The following is an 18019-nucleotide window of genomic DNA, read 5'->3' on the forward strand; positions in this document are numbered from 1 at the left end:
AGTATGGAGGTGGGTGAGACCATTCAGGAGGTTGTCACAGGGAGCCAGGGCAGGTGGTACTTGTACCACAGTGGTAGAGAAGTGGGAGGTTTGGGTGTGGCATCACTTGCAGTGGACTTCAGACAGGAGCAGTTGGGGTTTGGGACTCAGCAGTTGAAGGGATAATGGACTGTTCATTGAGGTGAGGAAGTCTAGGAATGACAGGTCAGGAAGTTATTTTGAAAGCATATCTGTTGGTCGTCAATGTGGAGAAGTCCTGGCAGTTCCATGTAGGAACAGAAATTTGTGAGTCATTTGTATGTATTTGAAATCTAAGGCTGATGGAGAGAACTAGGTGTGGTCCAGGTGAGTAGAGAGCCTGTGGCCCAAGTCTGGGCAATATTTAGTGGACCAGCACCTCCTTAAGAAGAAGAACAAGTAGCAAGGGAGACAGAGGAGTGGTGAGTTTGGTAGGAACAAAAACAAAAAAGGCTGTAGGTTCTGTGAAGCCAAGAGAAGGAATCTGAGGATAAAGGCATGTTAGTGACCAGTAGATGTAATAATATAGGGGTTGATAGTGATTAGAGGTGTAAGATGTGGACATAGGGGCTGGGGAGAGATAGCTTATTGGTAAAAGGTGCTTGCTTGCAAAGCTTGCTGGCCCTGGTTCAATTCCCCAGTACACATAAAGCCAGATGAACAAAATGGCTCATCTCCCTCTCCTTCTTCTTCTCCCTCTCCCTCTCCTACTCTCCCTCTTTGCCTTCTCCCTCTCCCCCTTCCTCTAGGTGTCTCCTCCTTACTCCTCTCTCTTAATAAATGAAAAAAATTTTTTATAAAGATGTGGAGATCACTTTCACAACATTCCAGTATTGTTCTTTTCAAATAACAGTTTGTGGTTTTCCTTGATCTTGCCTGTCTTTTTCTCTAATCAGCCACAAGGGGGAGGAAGTAAGCCAAGCTACAGCACATTGGCAGTTTATACTTTTTAGGTTGGCTTTTTTTCCCTACTGCCTTTGAAAAGCTAAAATGAAGATTTTTCTAGAAGATTGAATTCTATAGAAATCAAATTCCCTTCCTGAAAAAAAAAGTGACTACAGATTGAGGGTCTTGTTTGCCATTTGTAGCTGAGCATGGTGGTAGCTCAGCACTTGGTGGGCTGAGGCAAGAAAATCATGTCTCATGAAAACATCAGAAGAGCCATTTATAAGATAAGAGGCCAAAGATTCTGATATTAATGATTGGGGTAGCTAGTGAGTCCTTTAACAAAAGGACCCAACAAAGTACCTTCTAGAGGATTGTCTCCAAGTCCTTTATGGACAGAGACCAAGAATTATCAAATATTTAGAGTAGATTATAATTTGAATATCAATTTTAAGGCAAAAAAGCATATTTGGTGAAACACTGGAAGGAAAGAAAAATTCCAGGAAAAAGTCATTATTATTTTCATAAAGAGGAGAGGGCACACCCATAAGACAGAGGAGTTTACTGTTAATTCAAAGAACAAAATGCTATTGGAAATGAAAACCATAATAGAAATGAAAAAATTGATGGGAGAGTTAGAAGAATGTGTCAAGGAACCGTATATAAAGAGACACTAAGAGAGATGGAGAACTGGAGAGAAAATGTGAAAATTAGAGGAGCATATCAGAAGATTGGCATCTGAATAATTGGCCCAGGAGGAGAAAGCAACCGGAAAACCCACAGAAGCCACAGGGAATCTTTTTTTAAAATTTTTATTTATTTATTTGAGAGCGACAGACACAGAGACACAGAGAGAGACAGATAGAGGGAGAGAGAGGGAATGGGTGCGCCAGGGCTTCCAGCCTCTGCTAACGAACTCCAGACGCGTGCACCCCCTTGTGCATCTGGCTAACGTGGGACCTGGGGAACCGAGCCTCGAACCGGGGTCCTTAGGCTTCACAGGCAAGCGCTTGACCGCTAAGCCATCTCCCCAGCCCACAGGGAATCTTCTTTGCCAGGTGTGGTGGCGTACACCTTTAATTTTAGTACTTGGGAGGCAGAGGTAGGAGGATCACTATGAGTTTGGGGCTACTCTGAGACTGCATAGTGAATTCTAGGTCAGCCTGGGCTAGAGTGAAAACCTACTGTGAAAAACCAAAACCAAAACAAAAAAAACCCCCTTTTTTATTGACAACTTCCATAAATGTAAACATTATACCATGATCATAATCTCTTCCTTTCACCTTCCTTTATCCCTCTCCCAAATCTCCCTTCCATTGAATCTCTTTTTTCCAACTAGTCTCTCTCCTATTCTTTTTTTTTTTGAGGTAGGGTCTCACTCTAGCCCAGGCTGACCTAGAATTCACTATGTAGTCTCTCAAGTTGGCCTCCAGCTCATAATCATCCTCCTATCTCCTTCTCCTGAGTGCTGGGATTTAAGGTGCATGCCATCACACCTGGCCTCCTTTCTATTTTGATGTCATCATTTTTTCCTCTCCTCTTATGCAGGTCTTATGTAGGTAGTATCAGTCATTGTGAGGTTCACTTTGTATATGGAAGATAGTATTGTTAGTACTCCTCCCTTTCTTTTGGCTTTTACATTGTTTCTACAACCTCCTCCGAAATGGTCCTTAAACCTTGCAGGGTATGATAGAGATGTCTCAGTGCTAAACATTCTACTGCCACTTCTCAGAATAGCACTTGGTGAATTTTGAATCACCCCAGTGATCACTATCATCTTGAAAAGAGAAACTTCTCTAACCAAAAGTAAGAGTAGCATTAATATATGTCATAAGTATGTGTTTAAAGGACAGTTTTGTGGGCATAACATATCCATTTAGTCAGATAACAGTAGTAGTTTCCCACTAAGGCTTACAACCTTTCCAGTCATAGGTTTTTGATTAAGTTTTCAGTACCAGTCAGGAATTCCCTCCCCATGAGCAGGCCTGAAGTCCAAGCAGAGAGTAGTTGGTTTTCCTTATAGCAGACATGCCACCACCATTGCACTGGTTGATACATTTGGCCAGCCATAAAGCTTGAAGGGTCCACTGCTGAGTAAGACCACTTATGACTTTTCTCCCCCAACAGGCTACATAGGTCTTTCCAGCATGTTGACAGGTAGTCAACAGAGCTGCCACTTCCAGCTCAGCTCCAGCTTGATTTCTCCGTACCTGCAGCCCAAGCGTGCAGAGTCTTTGGCAGTAGGGTCTTAGGGACCTCCCTGGCCAAAACTTGGTGGAAGGTATCCTACCCCTGGCACTGAAATTTTTCTAGTAACAACCCATTAGTTACTTGGTTTCTCCTTAGCCCCCTCATTACTATAGGAACCCTATTGCTTGTAGCCATCCTCCACCCCCCCATCTCATCAAATTTCTCAGATAACAGATAACTAATATTGCTGAAGTTGCTACTAATCAGGTCCTCATACACCACCTAACTCTATCTGGACCAATGGTAAATTATAAAGGACTCATTTGGGATGACACTGCCCCATTATAAAAACAAAGGGGGAATTGTCGGGCACTGCCAGGCATAAGCTGGAGCCTTCAGGAGAAGGGCCTGAGCAGCCAGGCATGGCTAAGGACCCCCAGGCTACAGGAGGTCATTCCATCTCCAAGCCCAGCACACCTGAACTTAGGCTTTGCCCATAGCCCTGTGACTTTTGGCCATTTGCCTAGGAAATTCCTTATTAGCCAGCACCTTCACACAGCCCAGCCCCCTGAGACCTTAGATCACCTGATCCTCCCCCCAACCCGCCATTATCTATGTGCATGTCTCCATGTGCTAATTAGGCATCATGAATGAACCTTGTACATCCAATCCCCTTAGGGCCCTCCCACTGCTCTCAGATGCTTACAAACCCATTTCTTGACAACAAATGGAGAGAGCTGTTCACTGAAATTATCTCTCAAAAGTCTTTTGCACACTCACCACTCTGGTTGCCTGGGACACCTTTGGGAGACCATGGCTGGTTGAAGAACCCAGAAACCCACAGCTTCTCTTTCTCTTTCTGTTTTCCTTTCTGCTTCTTCCAAATAAATAAATATAAAATATAAATAAATAAAAATATTTAGCCGGGCGTGGTGGCGCACGCCTTTAATCCCAGCACTCGGGAGGCAGAGGTAGGAGGATCGCCGTGAATTCAAGGCCACCCTGAGACTACAGAGTTAATTCCAGGTCAGCCTGGACCAGAGTAAGACCCTACCTCGAAAAACCAAAAAATATATATATATATATTTAAAGAGAGAAAGAATTTGGGAAGAAATGTCATATGAAAGAGGATAATGTTTTACCCAGAAGGCATTTTTTAATGAGCATTCTATGTCCAACATTGAAAGATACCTTCCCAGTTTCTTTAATCATCTCATCTTAACCATAATTAACCATCTTTCTTATAAGGCTATTAAGAAAAACAACTACATCAAACTGATTGATCCTATTACTCACTGACAAGCAAGTAGTCTAAAGACAATTTTATATCATTAATATCAATAACACACTTAGAAATTATTTTATTAGGAGTAACTAAGGCAAATTTTGTTGGTATCTTGAGGCAGGCTGGCCTAGAAGTCAGGTCAGTTGCCTCCTCCTCCTCCCTTTTTTTTTTTTTTTTTCTTCAAGATAGGGTCTCACTGCAGCCCAGGCTGACCTTCACTATGGAGTCTCAGGGTGGCCTTGAACTCACAGTGATCCTCCTACCTCTCTGCCTTCCAGTCCTGGGATTAAAGGCGTGCACCACCACACCCGGCTCATTTTTATTTTTTTATTTGAGAGTGACAGAGAGAGAAAGAGGTAGATGGAGAGAGAGAATGGGAGCACCAGGTCTTCTAGCCATTGCAGTCTAACTCCAGATACATGCGCCCCCTTGTGCATCTGGCTAACGTGGGTCCTGGGGAATCAAGCCTCAAACTGGGGTCCTTAGGCTTCACAGGCAAGTGCTTAACCGATAAGCCATCTCTCCAGCCCTTTTTATTTTATTTACTTTATTTTTTGGGCCTCCTCCTTCTAAGTAACAGGACATTATAATCTTTTTAAAAAATTTAAAATACCTGACAAATTATAACTCACCACTTCAGAGAGAATTCTGTTGTTTTTAATTTTTTTTTTGGCTTTTTTTTTGGGGGGGGGTTTAAGGTAGGGTCTCACTGTAGCCCAGGCTGACCTGGAATTCACTATGGAGTCTCGGGGTGGCCTCGAACTCAAGGCAATCCTCCTACCTCTGCCTCCCGAGTGCTGGGTTCTGTTGTTTTTAATAATCCTCTATGTAAGTTGAAGTTGACTGAGAACATAAGCTCAGTAATTACATTTATGATATCATGTAACAAAGTATGCCATTCTTTATGTAAAACTTTAGTCAGTTCACCATAGGCTTTAAACTTGACTGTTTTTTTCTTCCATGCTGCTGCTTGGTGCCTCTGCTGTGGCGGTTGGGTGGGGCTTGCATACGCCTTTAGGTCAGCCCCACCCAGCTCCTCCAGTCTGGTACACATGGGCATAATGGCCAAGCCGACTGCCGGAGACTAAGTCCAGCCACCCGAAGAGGAAAGAAGAGGAGGGGGCCTGAGACTTTTGAGGGCCACTGGAAAAACAAGTGTCCCTGGGACCTCTGGGGAGTCGCTGGGGAAAGGAGGGTGGTCTGGCCTGCCCGGGGGCTGCTGGAGAAAGAGGCGGGAGACATGGTGCCTGTATGGGCTGAGGCGCCATTGTCTGGGCATGTGTGAGCCTGCCTCCTGATTCTTGACTTGAGCTGCTTTGGAGCTTGCAAAGCCAACTTGCAGTTTTGCTGCTTAAAGGGAGTGAGAGGAAAGGAAATGTCCTTCCTGAACTTTTCATTTCCTAGCCATATAAGCAATGCGGGTCCACGTGTCTGGGCCACATGGATACCCAGAAATCATCCATGGGGTGACCTGGAGGATTTCCCAAAAGGAGCCGGCCACCCTCTAGGAGGGCTTAATTCCCTTGAATTTCAGAAGAGTCTGTAATATATGAATCTGTGATTCCTTTTGCTGGGAGACAATATTGAAGTAAAGGAGGAAGCACAGAAAAATATGTTTTGTGTGATGGAGGAAAGAGAAATAGGTTTTTTGCCAACACCCAACAGGCTGTCGGGGTCCAGGCAGAGGACGGCTGACCTGCAGTCAATACCAAAGAGTGGCCTCGGCCAAGAGACATCAGTTGCCAGTTCATTTCATCTGGTCCCATGTGATGGCACGAACTGAAAATAAAGGAGGAAAAAGAGAAACCTGCCCGCCCTCAAAAACGAGGAGGCAAGGCTGCATGGGCCTGTGTCTCCCAGTCCCTCTGGGAGAGCACTCACCTACCCTGTCCATCTCATAAGGTCCCTGTTCAGGTGCCAGCTGTGGGTTTCTGGGTACTTGGGCTGGCTGCAGTCCCCCAAAGGAATCCCAGGCAACCGGAGTGGTGAGTGCGCAAAAGTAAAAGACTTTCAGGAGATAGTTTGGGTGAACAGCTCTCTACGTTTATTGTCAGGGAAATGGATTTATAAGCATCTGAGGGTGGGGGAGGGTCCTAAGTGGATTGGATATACAAGGTTCCTTGCTGATGCCTAATTAGCATATGAGGACATTCATTACAGCAGGTAGGCAATGGTTGAGAGGGGGGTTCATTTGAGCTAGGGTCTCGGGAGGATGGGCTGTGTGAAGGTGCTGGCTGATAAGAAGTTTCCTAGGCAATTGGCCAAAGGTCATAGGGCTATGGGCAAAGCCTAAATTCAAGTGTGCTGGGCTTGGAGAGTGAGTGGCCTCCTGTAAACTGGGGACTTTAGCCATGCCTGGCAGCTCAGGCCCCTCTCCTGAAGGCTCCAGCCTATGCCTGGTAGTGCCTAACAAGAGACAGACACTGGGCGTGCCAGAGCCTCCAGCTGCTGGAAACAAACTCCAGACACATGCCACTTAAGCATCTGGCTTATATGGGTCTTGGGGAATTGAACCTGGGTCTTTTAGCTTTGCAGGCAAGCACCTTAACCACTAAGCCATCTCTCTAGTCCTTTTTCATTTTTCTTTTAAAAAATTATTTATTTATGAGAGAGAAAGAAACAAAGAGAAAAGGAGAGAGAATGGGCACGCCAGGGCTTCTAGCCACTACAAATGAACTCCAGACACATATACCACCTTTTATATCTGGCCTTCATGGGTACTGGGGGAATTGAGCCTGGGGCCTTAGGCTTCACAGGCAAGCAATTAGGCCATCTCCAGCTTTTTATTTTTTTCTTTCTGAGGTAGGGTCTTGCTGTAGTTCGGGCTGACCTGGAATTCACTATGTAGTTTCAGGGTGGCCTTGAACTCATGGCAATTTTCCTACCTCTGACTCCCAAGTGCTGGGATTAAAGGTGTGTGCCACCACGCTTGGCCCAGCTCTCTTTTTAAAAAACATATATTATTAGCTACAGAAGAAGTAGGTTCTCATATGGCTTATAAGTTTTTAAATTTTTTATTGACACTTTGATATATAGACAATAAACCATGACTCCCTCCCACCATTCTCATTTTTCCCTCCCAAATCCCCCTTCCATTGAATCCCTTCTTCTTTCCAGTTAATTTCTCTTCTTTTGATGTCATCATTTTTTTTTCTTCCTATTATGATGGCGTTGTATAGGTAGTATCAAGCACTGTTAGGTCATGAATATCAAGGCCATTTTTTGTATCTGGAAGACAGCATTATAAGCAATCCTGCCTTTCCTTTGGCTCTTAAATTCTTTCCATCACCTCTTCTGGAGTGGACCCTGAGCCTTGGAGGGCGTGATAGAGATGTCTCAGTGCTGAGCATGCCACTGTTGCTGCTTCTCAGCCCTATGGGGACATATTTTTATTTTTCTGAGGTAGGGTCTCCTAGTGGAATTCACTGTGTAGTTTTAGGCTGGCTTTGAACTCACAGCAAGCCTCCTCTCTCAGCCTTCCAAGTGCCAGGATTAAAGGTATATACTACCATAGCCAGGAGAGAGAGAAAAAAAAAAGAGAGAGCGAGCGACAGAGAGAGGGAGGGAGAGAATGGGCATACCAGGGCCTCCAGCCACTTCAGATGAACTTGAGATGCATGTGCCACTTTGTGCATCTGGCTTTATGTGAGTGCTGGGGAATCCAACTCCATTCATTAGGCTTTATGGGTAAGTGCCTTAACTGCTGAGCTCTCTACAGCCCTGTGGTGACTTTTGAGTCATTCCAGTGGTCACTAGCCTCTGAAAAGAGAGGCTTCTCTAACTAAAAGTGAGAGCAGCATTAATATATGGGCATAAACATAAGTGTTTAGGGGGTAGTTTGCTGGGAACGATATATGCATTTAGCTAGACAATAATCGTATTTTCCCCCTTATGGCTTATGATCTCTTCAGCCACAGGCTTTTGATTGGGTTTTTTAGTACCAGGTATGAATTCCTTCCCATGGATTAGGCCTCAAATCCAGAGAGCAGTTGGTTTTCACCAAAATAGATATGCCACCATTGTACCAGTTGGCACATTTGGCCTTGCTGGCCAGCTGTAAGGCTCACAGGGTTCACAATGGTTTCTGTATGACTTATTCCTAACATCTGAAATTTTGATTAACTCTCCTCCCACCATCTATTCACCTTAGACCATTTCTCTGTCCCCTCCCCCCCATATTCTGCCCCTCTTCCTACATATCTACTATACCTTCCCCTTAATCCCCAAATCTTTTGTTTTTAAGGTAATAGAAATAAAAACAGCTTATGAAGTAGAAAGGCACTGCTGAAATGGGAGTGGACTAGTGAGCTGGAAAATTCATTTACCCAAAAAGCCCCAGGCCATGTGCTTCAGAGCTCTTTGTAGATAATTTGCATAGCATTCACTTCTCTCATATCAACAAATCTTTTTAAAAATTATTTATTTATTTATTTGAGAGAGGGAAAGAAGCAAAAAGAGAGAGAGAGGGAGAATATGGGCGTGCCAGGGCTTCCAGACAGTGCACACGAACTCCAGATGCATGCACCACCTTGTGCATCTGGCTTACGTGGGTACTGGGGAATCAAACTGAGATCTTTTGGCTTTGCAGCCAAGTGTCTTAACCGCTAAGCCATCTCTCCATCCCATGTTAACAAATCTTAAAAAAAATTTTTTTTGTTGTTGTGTGTTCATATTTGTGAGTGCAGGTGTGGAGGCCGGAGGATAACTTCAGATGTGTCCTCACCTCCCACCTTGTTTGAGGTAGGGTCTCTTGTTTTTCACCACTGCATCTGACAGGCTAACTGGCCTGTAATCTTCCAGGGAATTCTTCTGTCGTGGTGTCCCATCTTCCTTAGATGTACTATGATAACATAGGTTCTGGGATTCCAAACTCAAGTCCTCATTTTTGCACAGGAAGCACTTTATCCATTGAGTCATCTTCTCAGCCCCAAATTTTAAAAAAAGTATTTATTTATTTGAGAGGGGTGAGAGAATGGGTGCACCAGGGCCTCCAGCTGCTGCAAACAAGTTCCAGATTCATGCTCTACTTTGTGCATCTGGCTTTATGTGGGTACTGGGGAATCAAACCCAGGTTGTTAGGGTTTACAGGCAAGTGCCTTAATTGTGAACCATGTCTTCAGCTTTTGTTTGTTTGTTTGTTTTATTTCAGGGTAGGGTCTCACTCTAGCCCAGGGTGACCTGGAATTTACTATGTAGTCTCTGGGTGGCCTTGAACTCATAGTGATTCTCCTACTTCTGCCTCCCAAGTGCTGGGATTAAAGGTGTGCGCCACCATGCCCTCTTCAGTTTTTTTTTTTTGTTTGTTTGTTTTTCAAGATAGGGTCTCACTCCTAGCCCAGGCTGACCTGGGACTCGCTATGTAGTCTCAGGGTGGCCTCGAATTCATGGCAATCCTCCTGCCTTTGCCTCCCCAGTGCTGGGATTAAAGGCATGCACCACCATGACCAGGGCCTCAGTCACTGCAACCGAACTTCAGGTGCTTGTGCCACCTAGTGTGCATGTGCAACCTTGCGCTTGCATCTAGCTTATGTGGGATCTGGAGAGAGATCAAACATGGGTTCTTAGGCTTTGCAAGCAACTGCCTTAACCACTAAGCCATCTATTCAGCTCTTTTTATTTTATTTTTTTAATATTTTTTTGTTCATTTTTTTAATTTACTTATTTGAGAGTAACAGAGAGAGAAGGAGAGAGAGACAGATAGAGAATGGGAGCGCCAGGGCTTCCAGCCACTGCAAACGAACTCCAGATGCATGTGCCCCCGGTGCATCTGGCTAACGTGGGTCCTGGGGAATCGAGCCTCGAACCGGGGTCCTTAGGCTTCACAGGCAAGCGCTTAACCGCTAAGCCATCTCTCCAGCCCCTATTCAGCTCTTTAAAAAAAAAAAAAAAAACTTTTATTTACTTATTTATTTGAAAGAGAGAACCCAAAATCTTAAGATTTTAAAATCATGAGGAAGTGTATGGTTCAAGTATTATCAATACTTCCCAAGAACATTTAACTCACAAGTGGCCTCATTTTTAATGGAATGAATGTCAAAAGGGGCCACACAGTCATTTAATCTGAGATTATAATACCACAAGGATCAGGTTATGAATTTCCCTCCTGCAGGAAGATGCTGTCCTAGAGGCTAATCCCAAACAGGCCACAGGACTACACTGAGTGTTTTAGTTTTACCCTAATTTGACCATCTTCTTTCTTACTAACACCATTTAGTCTATAAATTCGGTCTGTGAAGTTGTCTGCCCAGCATACCAGTGTTTGAACCATCATGTTCCGCAGTTGCCTTCGTTTGGTCGAGCTGTCCTTGATGCTTTTGTATCTTCTCCCATCGCTGTACTCAGTGTTCTTGCACAAAGATTAGAAGTGTAAAAGCTGCACTGCTGACTTGAGGCATGGCGGACTTTTCCCTCCCCGCAACTTGAGCTAAGAGCCTTGCCAGGGAAAGGTGTATTGAGCTTTCCCATTGACACTGACCATTGTGGCATTTTCCTGGACCAATTCCAGTGGCAGCGATGAGAGCCAAACCACAGACCATGTCTGTGATTCCTCCACACTGTTTTTCATTGTGGCTTAAAGGCAGTTTGCCATAAATATGTCATGATTGACATAGTTACAGGCCTCATTATTGGTATTGTTAGTGTGCTATAAACATTTTGGATGACAGATATTATGCTTTCATTGTTTGGCATTTTTGTTGCATGAAAATTCAAACATGTCCAGAAGTTGAAAGTTCAGAAAGCTCACAGATGCCCCAGCCAGCTCTGAGTTGACTACACATGATTCATCTTGATATCCCTCTACTCCCAGTAACTTCTAGGCTTGGCCAGTATGTTATATGAAAGTAAATATTGGGCATATATAATTTCATAGAAAAATATTTCATATACCTCTCTAAAATACTGGTGTTCCTTTAATAAAGTAAAAGAACCACATTATCATCATAACCATAGGAACAAAATCCAGTGTTTTTCTCTGGTCATATATCCAGTCAGTGCTCAAATTAGGTCTTCACAGCTCTATTCATTTTTCCTTGTAATTCATTTGTCCTCTTTTTAGCTGCAAAAAAAAAAAAAAAAAAAAAAAAGATAGTGACGTTCCAGCTTATCAGGACCATTTAAAATTGTGATGAAATGCTTTCCATTTTAAAAAGTTTGGTGTCTTCATGAAGCTGTGCAAATTCCCAGTAAAAAATACTGGGCGTCTAGACAGAGGTCATTGTGGAAGAACTCAGGAAAGAACACACACACACATATACAAGTTTGGTGTCTGAGAATTGATTACAGGTCTCTTAAGGCACCTCCTCCCACAGCCCTCAGACAGATCCTTACATAGTCCTTTCCTGCTTGATTTTCTCCTTGGTGCTTGGTGCCACCACTGTTCCTTGTTTGTTTTTTGCCTCCCCTTCAGCATGGGAGCTCAACGCAGACACACAGGTTTTTGTTTTGCTTTGTTTACTGTATTTTAATTTTTGTTTTCTATGCTGTATTTTCTGCCCTTTTATAAGACAGAATCAGGGGAGGAGAGCTGGTGACATAGTTATTGTAGTCAGGTTTACATTGCTGGCAAAAAAAAAAAAAAAAAAAGACTCGCAACCAAGAGCAGCTTGTGGGATAAAGGGTTATTTTGGCTTACAGACTCGAGGGGAGGCTCCATCGTGCCAGGGGAAAGTGATGGCATGAGCAGAGAGTGGACATCACCTCCTCGCCAACATCACATGGACAGCAGCAACAGGAGAGTGCCAAACACTGGCAAGAGGAAACTGGCTATAATACCATAATACCCGCTCCAAGAGGCATTAATTCCCAAATTGCCATCAGCTGGGAACCTAGCATTCAGAATACCTAAGTTTATGGGGGACACCTGAATCAAACCACCACAATAGTGTAAGAGAAGTATCTCCCATTCATTTCACCTTTTTGATTTGTTCTATCTGCCAGAATCAAAGATCCCTATAGAGTTTTGTGAGTGGCTTAGATGACTTGTCCTGTGCTTGTTGCTCATGGAGGGGCCTTTCTGTAAACTGACTGGGTCTATTGACCTTTCACACCATGGCCAGCTCAGGCCCAGGTCCGTGTAACTAACTAACAGGTTGACTGATTGCACCCAGGGAGGCTGACTTTTTAACATGACAGCAGTGTGCTGAGGTGTGCCTCGCAGATGCTTCCTAACCATCAGCCTGCTGCGTTCATGGGCAGGCTGAAACCCTGAGCTGGAAACTATCAGAAAAAACCTAGGGGCTGGAGAGATGGCTTAGTGGTTAAGGTACTTGCTGCAACGCTAAAGGACTCAGGTTTTCAACTCCCCAGAACCCATGTAAGCCAGATGCACAAGGTGGTGCATGCGTCTGGAGTTCGTTTGTAGCAGCTGGTGACCTTGATGCACCCATTCTCTCTCTGCCCCCCCTCTTTCTCAAATAAATAAAAAGTTAAAATAAAATAAAAGCAGTCTGATGAACCAGACATGTTGTTAAAAAAAAAAAAAAAAAGAACATGAATGAGTTACTGCTGTGCTGTCATCCAGCAGTGTCTGAAAAACAGGTGGAATGTCCTCTCACCTCTGTTGAGTTGTGAGCATTTTACACTGTCCAGTGGCTGGGGTGTTAGCTCAGCTCCTCCTCCCAGCCTGCTCAAGAGGACAGCACTCCAGTGAGACTGGGACAGCAGAGGCAGAGGAAACTGGAGGAAGGAGTGTGGCTGCACATCCTCGGGATTCCTTTGCCTTTGGGGAGGAAGAGAAGAGTAGCTGCCTTTTGACTGTGTCAGCTGTATGGGGTGGTGCATCTTCTCCCCCCCCCCCCCATCAGCTCTTGCCTTCCACCTTGTTTTGAGACAGGGTCTCTCTTCTTGTTTGCCACTGTGAATGCCAGACTGGCCCACAAGCTTCCGGATTCTTCTGGCTTCACCTCCTTTTCCAAACATAGGCGAGGTGAGACTACGGATAGGTGCATTAATTGCATCCAGCTTTAGGGGGTTTCTGGGGATCTGAACTCAATAGTCACCAGCCTTGTGCTGCAAGCACTTTTAACCACTGAGCCATCTACTCAGCCATACTTCTTACCTTTGAGCACATCATCCCACAGAGGTGCTTGCCTCTTAGCTCAGGAATGGCTTCTTCCTGACCTGGCTCCACTCTCTTCTGGACAGTCCCTATCGGGAGGGTTTATGATTTGAAACTTTCATAGGAACTTGTGATATCTGAGTTAGTGGGAAATTCTTGGTTTGCCAGCTTTTATTTTATCAGGAGGAAGAGACTCAAAGAAACAAGACATTTTTTTTTTTCTTTTCTAGAATGTCTACAGTATGCTTTTGTTTTGCTTGGTGTAGTCTTAGCAACAAAGACTAGATGAGACAAGAGAGGTGAGCCCAGAGCACAGATTGAAGGGGATACTCACTTTCAGGTGCTGACTTGCTGGCAGGGACGAGAGAGGGAATGCATCCTTACCTTTTGCATGCTGAGCCCTGGCTCGCCTTGCCTCACTTCACCTCACCTCCATTCCACCCAGGGCTAGTTCTGATTGGGCTTATTTGCTGTAGGGATTCTGACCTTCACGTACAGAGCTCTTGTAGCATATACAGCCTTGGATATGCCAGTGCTTCTCAGCCTGAGTCCTCAGGGCGGGTCTGCACCCTTGTTTGTTTTGTTTTGTGCCTGGTACAGTGTAGAGGATAGATAGAGGCTAGTGAATCAGTGAACAAAGCAGTCCACAAGGTTGCCCTTCCCCAGAACTTTGCCACTCAGTATCAGGCACTTATGGAAGGCTCAGTTACAGGATTTGTTCTTCCTCTCCCTCCTTTCCAGAGTTGGTGTCACATGTCACATTGCAGCTTCTGACCTCCCTCACAGTCCGGGGAGCACATGGTTGGGTCTGGGATGGTGTGATGTGGGGAGGGCAGGTGTTGGGGATTCCTTTGCCAACTCTGTTACATGCTTCTCTCTGCCTTCCACAGAGTGTGTTGAAGAAGAGGGACCAAGTTCAAGCAGAGTACGAAGCCAAACTGGAAGCCGTGGCTCTGAGAAAGGAAGAGCGCCCCAAGGTCAGGGAAGCTACCAGCAAGGGCTGGGCTGAAGGCCGTCATCTCCCTGCTGACACTGAGCACACTGAGTGCTTCCATCTTCAGATCCTTCAACATAGTGCCAGATGAGCTTGCCCACGCCATTTCCCTTTTTGCTCCTTCTTCTAGGCCTTCCTGATAAATGCTTAGACTTTCTGCTATTTTCTGTGGCTTTTTAAAAGAAAAGTTCAAGCTGGGTGTGGTGGTGTGTGTTTTAATCCCAGCACTCAGGAGGAGGCAGAGGTAGGAGGATCACCGTGAGTTCGAGGCCATCCCGAGACTACATAGTAAGTTCCAGGTCAGCCTGGGCTAGTGTGAAACCCTACCTCAATAAACCAAAAAAAAAAAAAAAGAGAGAGAGATGTTCAAGCTGGGCGTGGTAGTTCACGCCTTTAGTCCCAGAACTCGGGAGGCAGAGGTAGAAGGATCACTGTGATTTCAAGGCCACCCTGAGACTACATAGTGAATTCCAGGTCAGTCTGGGCTAGAGTGAGACCTTGCCTTTAAAAAAAAAAAAAAAAAGACATTCAGTTCTGCCATTCATTGTCAGTTTCTCAGTCCCCTAAAGTGGCATTGTGGAGAAGAGAGGGCAGAGCAGCCCAGATCAGGGTTCTCAGAGTGGGGTTTACTGACAGACCCACAAACTGTTCCCAACCCATCATGAAACAGGAACAGGAGGTCAAGGGAAAACACCTCAGTTACAAGCTTCTCTTTGCTGCCTTCCAGTTGCTAGAAACTTTCATAGCATTTGGACATTGCTGCAGGGCTAGTTCTCCCCCCCCCCCCACCTTTGGTTTTCTGAAGTAGGGTCTCAGGCTAGCTCAGACTGACCTGGAATTCACTATATCGCCTTAGGGTGGTGGCCTTGAACTCTCAGGGCTCCTCCTACCTCTGCTTCCCCCATGCTGGGATTAAAGGCCTGTGCCACCACCCCCAACCCTGGGCCAGTTCTTGTTGGGCACTCCAGATACGTGTTGTTAACTGGCATTGAAATCTGCATGTGAGGCAAGCTGCGTGCTAGATATGCACAACTTAGCTGCATTCAGGGAGGAAAAAAAAAAAATAGTCTTCTATGTCACAGAGTTTGGGAAGCACTGGCCTAGCTTGCTTTTGCTGCCTTCTGGCTCCAGTGTTCTGGGTTGAGATAGGCTCATGATTGTAAAGTGCTCTTGTTGTTCATTATCTTTCTCTTTCCCCCAGTGAGGATTGGAAATCAGTAACATTAGTCAGTGTGCAAGCTCTTACCTTATGCTGAGTGAGCGGCGTGTGTGTGTGTGTGTGTGTGATTGGTTCCAGAAAGCCATGGGGTTTTAGTCCATTATTATCTCCATATGAGAGGTGAGCAAACCAAGGCCCAAGCTCACAACTGGCAGCTGGAAGAGCTAGGGTGAGAGCCTGCAGTCCAGCTGTATAAACTTGTTGCTACCACTGTGTTATTCCATGTCTCCCTCTTTGTGGCTGAAAGTTGTATTTGTTTTCAAAGAAAGGATGGTGGGGTAGGGAACGTTATTAAGAAAATAATAGCAGGGACCAAGTTTCAGGTAAATAAGTCTGGCATCAGAGCCAGGCTCCCTCCCTCCTAAACAAACACTGGGAACGTGAAACCCAGACCTCGGAGATGGCACTCCTTTGTGTAGTGCTTTTATAATCGTTGCCTCACATGATTACCACACTAGTCATCAGAGACCCAGAGGGAGGGCATTGTTCTCTCCCCATCCATGGGCAAGGAAGTGAGTCATAGAGCAGCTCTAGCCTCCTTGGTGCCAGATGTCTGTGCATCCAACACACGCTGTACATAGGCATGTGTGCTGTGTTGATTCACTGTCACCCATAGTGATCTATACCACAGTGTGAACACTGCCTGTGTCTTAGGAAAGCGGGGTAAATCGCAGCTCTTGTCTTTGGCCCAGTGCACGTGGCTGAAGCCCCCTCCTCCCCTTTGCTCCTCTTGTCGTGGATTCTAACCCTTTCTATTCTGTGTGCTACGTGCCTTGGTGGGACTGCAGCCAGGTGCTAACCACTTTCTGTCTCCTGCTCTGCTGCCTGTCCCACTGGAGAGTTTCTGGCTGTCCCTGTAGTCTGGAACATAGTGCTGTCTACTAATCCATGTCTCATTGTAAGGAGTGACATGGAATACTGGGTAATTTTTTTCCTTTCAGATGATTTAGCCCGAAATATAAAGACAGAAGTCATCTCATAAAAAGACAAATAGTGGCAACATGTAAAAGCCTTGAAAGTTTGGAAACTGTATCTTATTTTTACAGACAGTTCTGCCAATGTCTGTTCTTGCTTAGCACTGATCCAGGCTTTCAGAAGCTAGTCTGGTCATTTAATATGTCCAAATATATCCTGAAAATACTCCTTTCCAAAGACAGAAACTGAAGGTTATGAACAATAGGCCCATTTGAGTCTTAACTGTGCCCTGGCTTGCTGATTACTGGGAGCTCAGGACAGCCTGGGAGCAGTCTCAGGCAGAAGAAATGGCTGATTTTGGCTCGCAGTACTGCCCAGCCCAGCCCAGCCCAGCTGTGGAGGCTCCCTGGCCTCGTGTGTAGGACTCTTCTCCCATTGTTGACTTCTTACCCACACTGCTCATCTTCTTGGCCACAGGAATTCTTATAAGGGGGGAAGAGTTTCTTTCCAGGCAGTGAGACTAATAGGTCCCACACAACTACATTCTCTTCATAGACTCTGTGTAGGCTGTATCTCCCCTCTTTTTGGTGAGATGATGAGTCATATAAGAGTTTTCTGCCTCATTAGCCACTTCATTAGCTCAGACACATTGATACTACATTAGTAGTCTTTAAAATGGGCTGTCATGATGGTGTGCCATTGAGAATCACCCAACAACCGGGCAGGGAAAATTGTGGATCTGTTGAATCTGGGGCAATAGCTACCTTGGCAGGCTGAGGACTCTGCTGGCAGCCTGTCCCAGGTCTGCCATGATGTGGTAGAAGGAGTATAGGGTTTAGGTCCTGTGTTCAGAGTCAGCTCTGGCTTTCAGTGTGAACTGAACCAAATCACTCACTGGCCTTTGTTAGCTTCATTCATCTCTCTGTGTCATTGTTGTGACAACATAAAAGTGCTCAGCATGGTGTGTGACAGGAGCCTTTGCTGCCCACAGTGGGTCACTGGTAGGGAATGCTGATGAAGATTTGGGGCCACCTATGTTTTTCAGAATATCCTTTTACTTTTTTTCAGACCACACATTTTCTTAGGTCCTCAAGCTTCTCCCGCTTTCCAGCCCCTCACACATACCTCTGCTCCCCAACAGCCCATCAGCACGTAGACTGACATCTAGGAAATGAGGAACTTAAAGTTGTGCTGTGCTTGCTCTGCTGCTTGTGGGTTTGAGCTCACGGAACCAGAACTGCTATTGATGAGATCAAAGGCAAGGAGGGTGTCAGAAAGGGAGGTGGGTTAGGGCTGATTGAACCCCATGGACTTGACTACATCCGCCATTGGTAACTAATTGATGGCGGCACATTGCTCACATGTCTGAGGCAAGAATGGGTTTGAGCATATGAAACAAGCTACCCAGACAGTGAGCAAAGTTGATTTTGTAAAGCTGTAGAGTGATACTGAAGC

At 45.2% G+C, this 18019-nt stretch overlaps 1 protein-coding gene across 1 annotated transcript in view; it reads left to right on the plus strand.

Annotated features, from left to right (window-relative positions):
- The window catches only part of Snx30 (sorting nexin family member 30), a 167601-nt gene that overhangs the window by 132731 nt on the left and 16851 nt on the right, over positions 1 to 18019 (plus strand). The window contains exon 7 of the mRNA XM_004657014.3: positions 14327 to 14413. Within this exon, the coding sequence (XP_004657071.1) occupies positions 14327 to 14413 (87 nt within the window). The remainder of the gene's footprint in view (positions 1 to 14326; positions 14414 to 18019) is intronic.

This window comes from Jaculus jaculus, chromosome 1 (assembly GCF_020740685.1).
Source record: "Jaculus jaculus isolate mJacJac1 chromosome 1, mJacJac1.mat.Y.cur, whole genome shotgun sequence".
NCBI classification, from domain to species: domain Eukaryota; kingdom Metazoa; phylum Chordata; class Mammalia; order Rodentia; family Dipodidae; genus Jaculus; species Jaculus jaculus.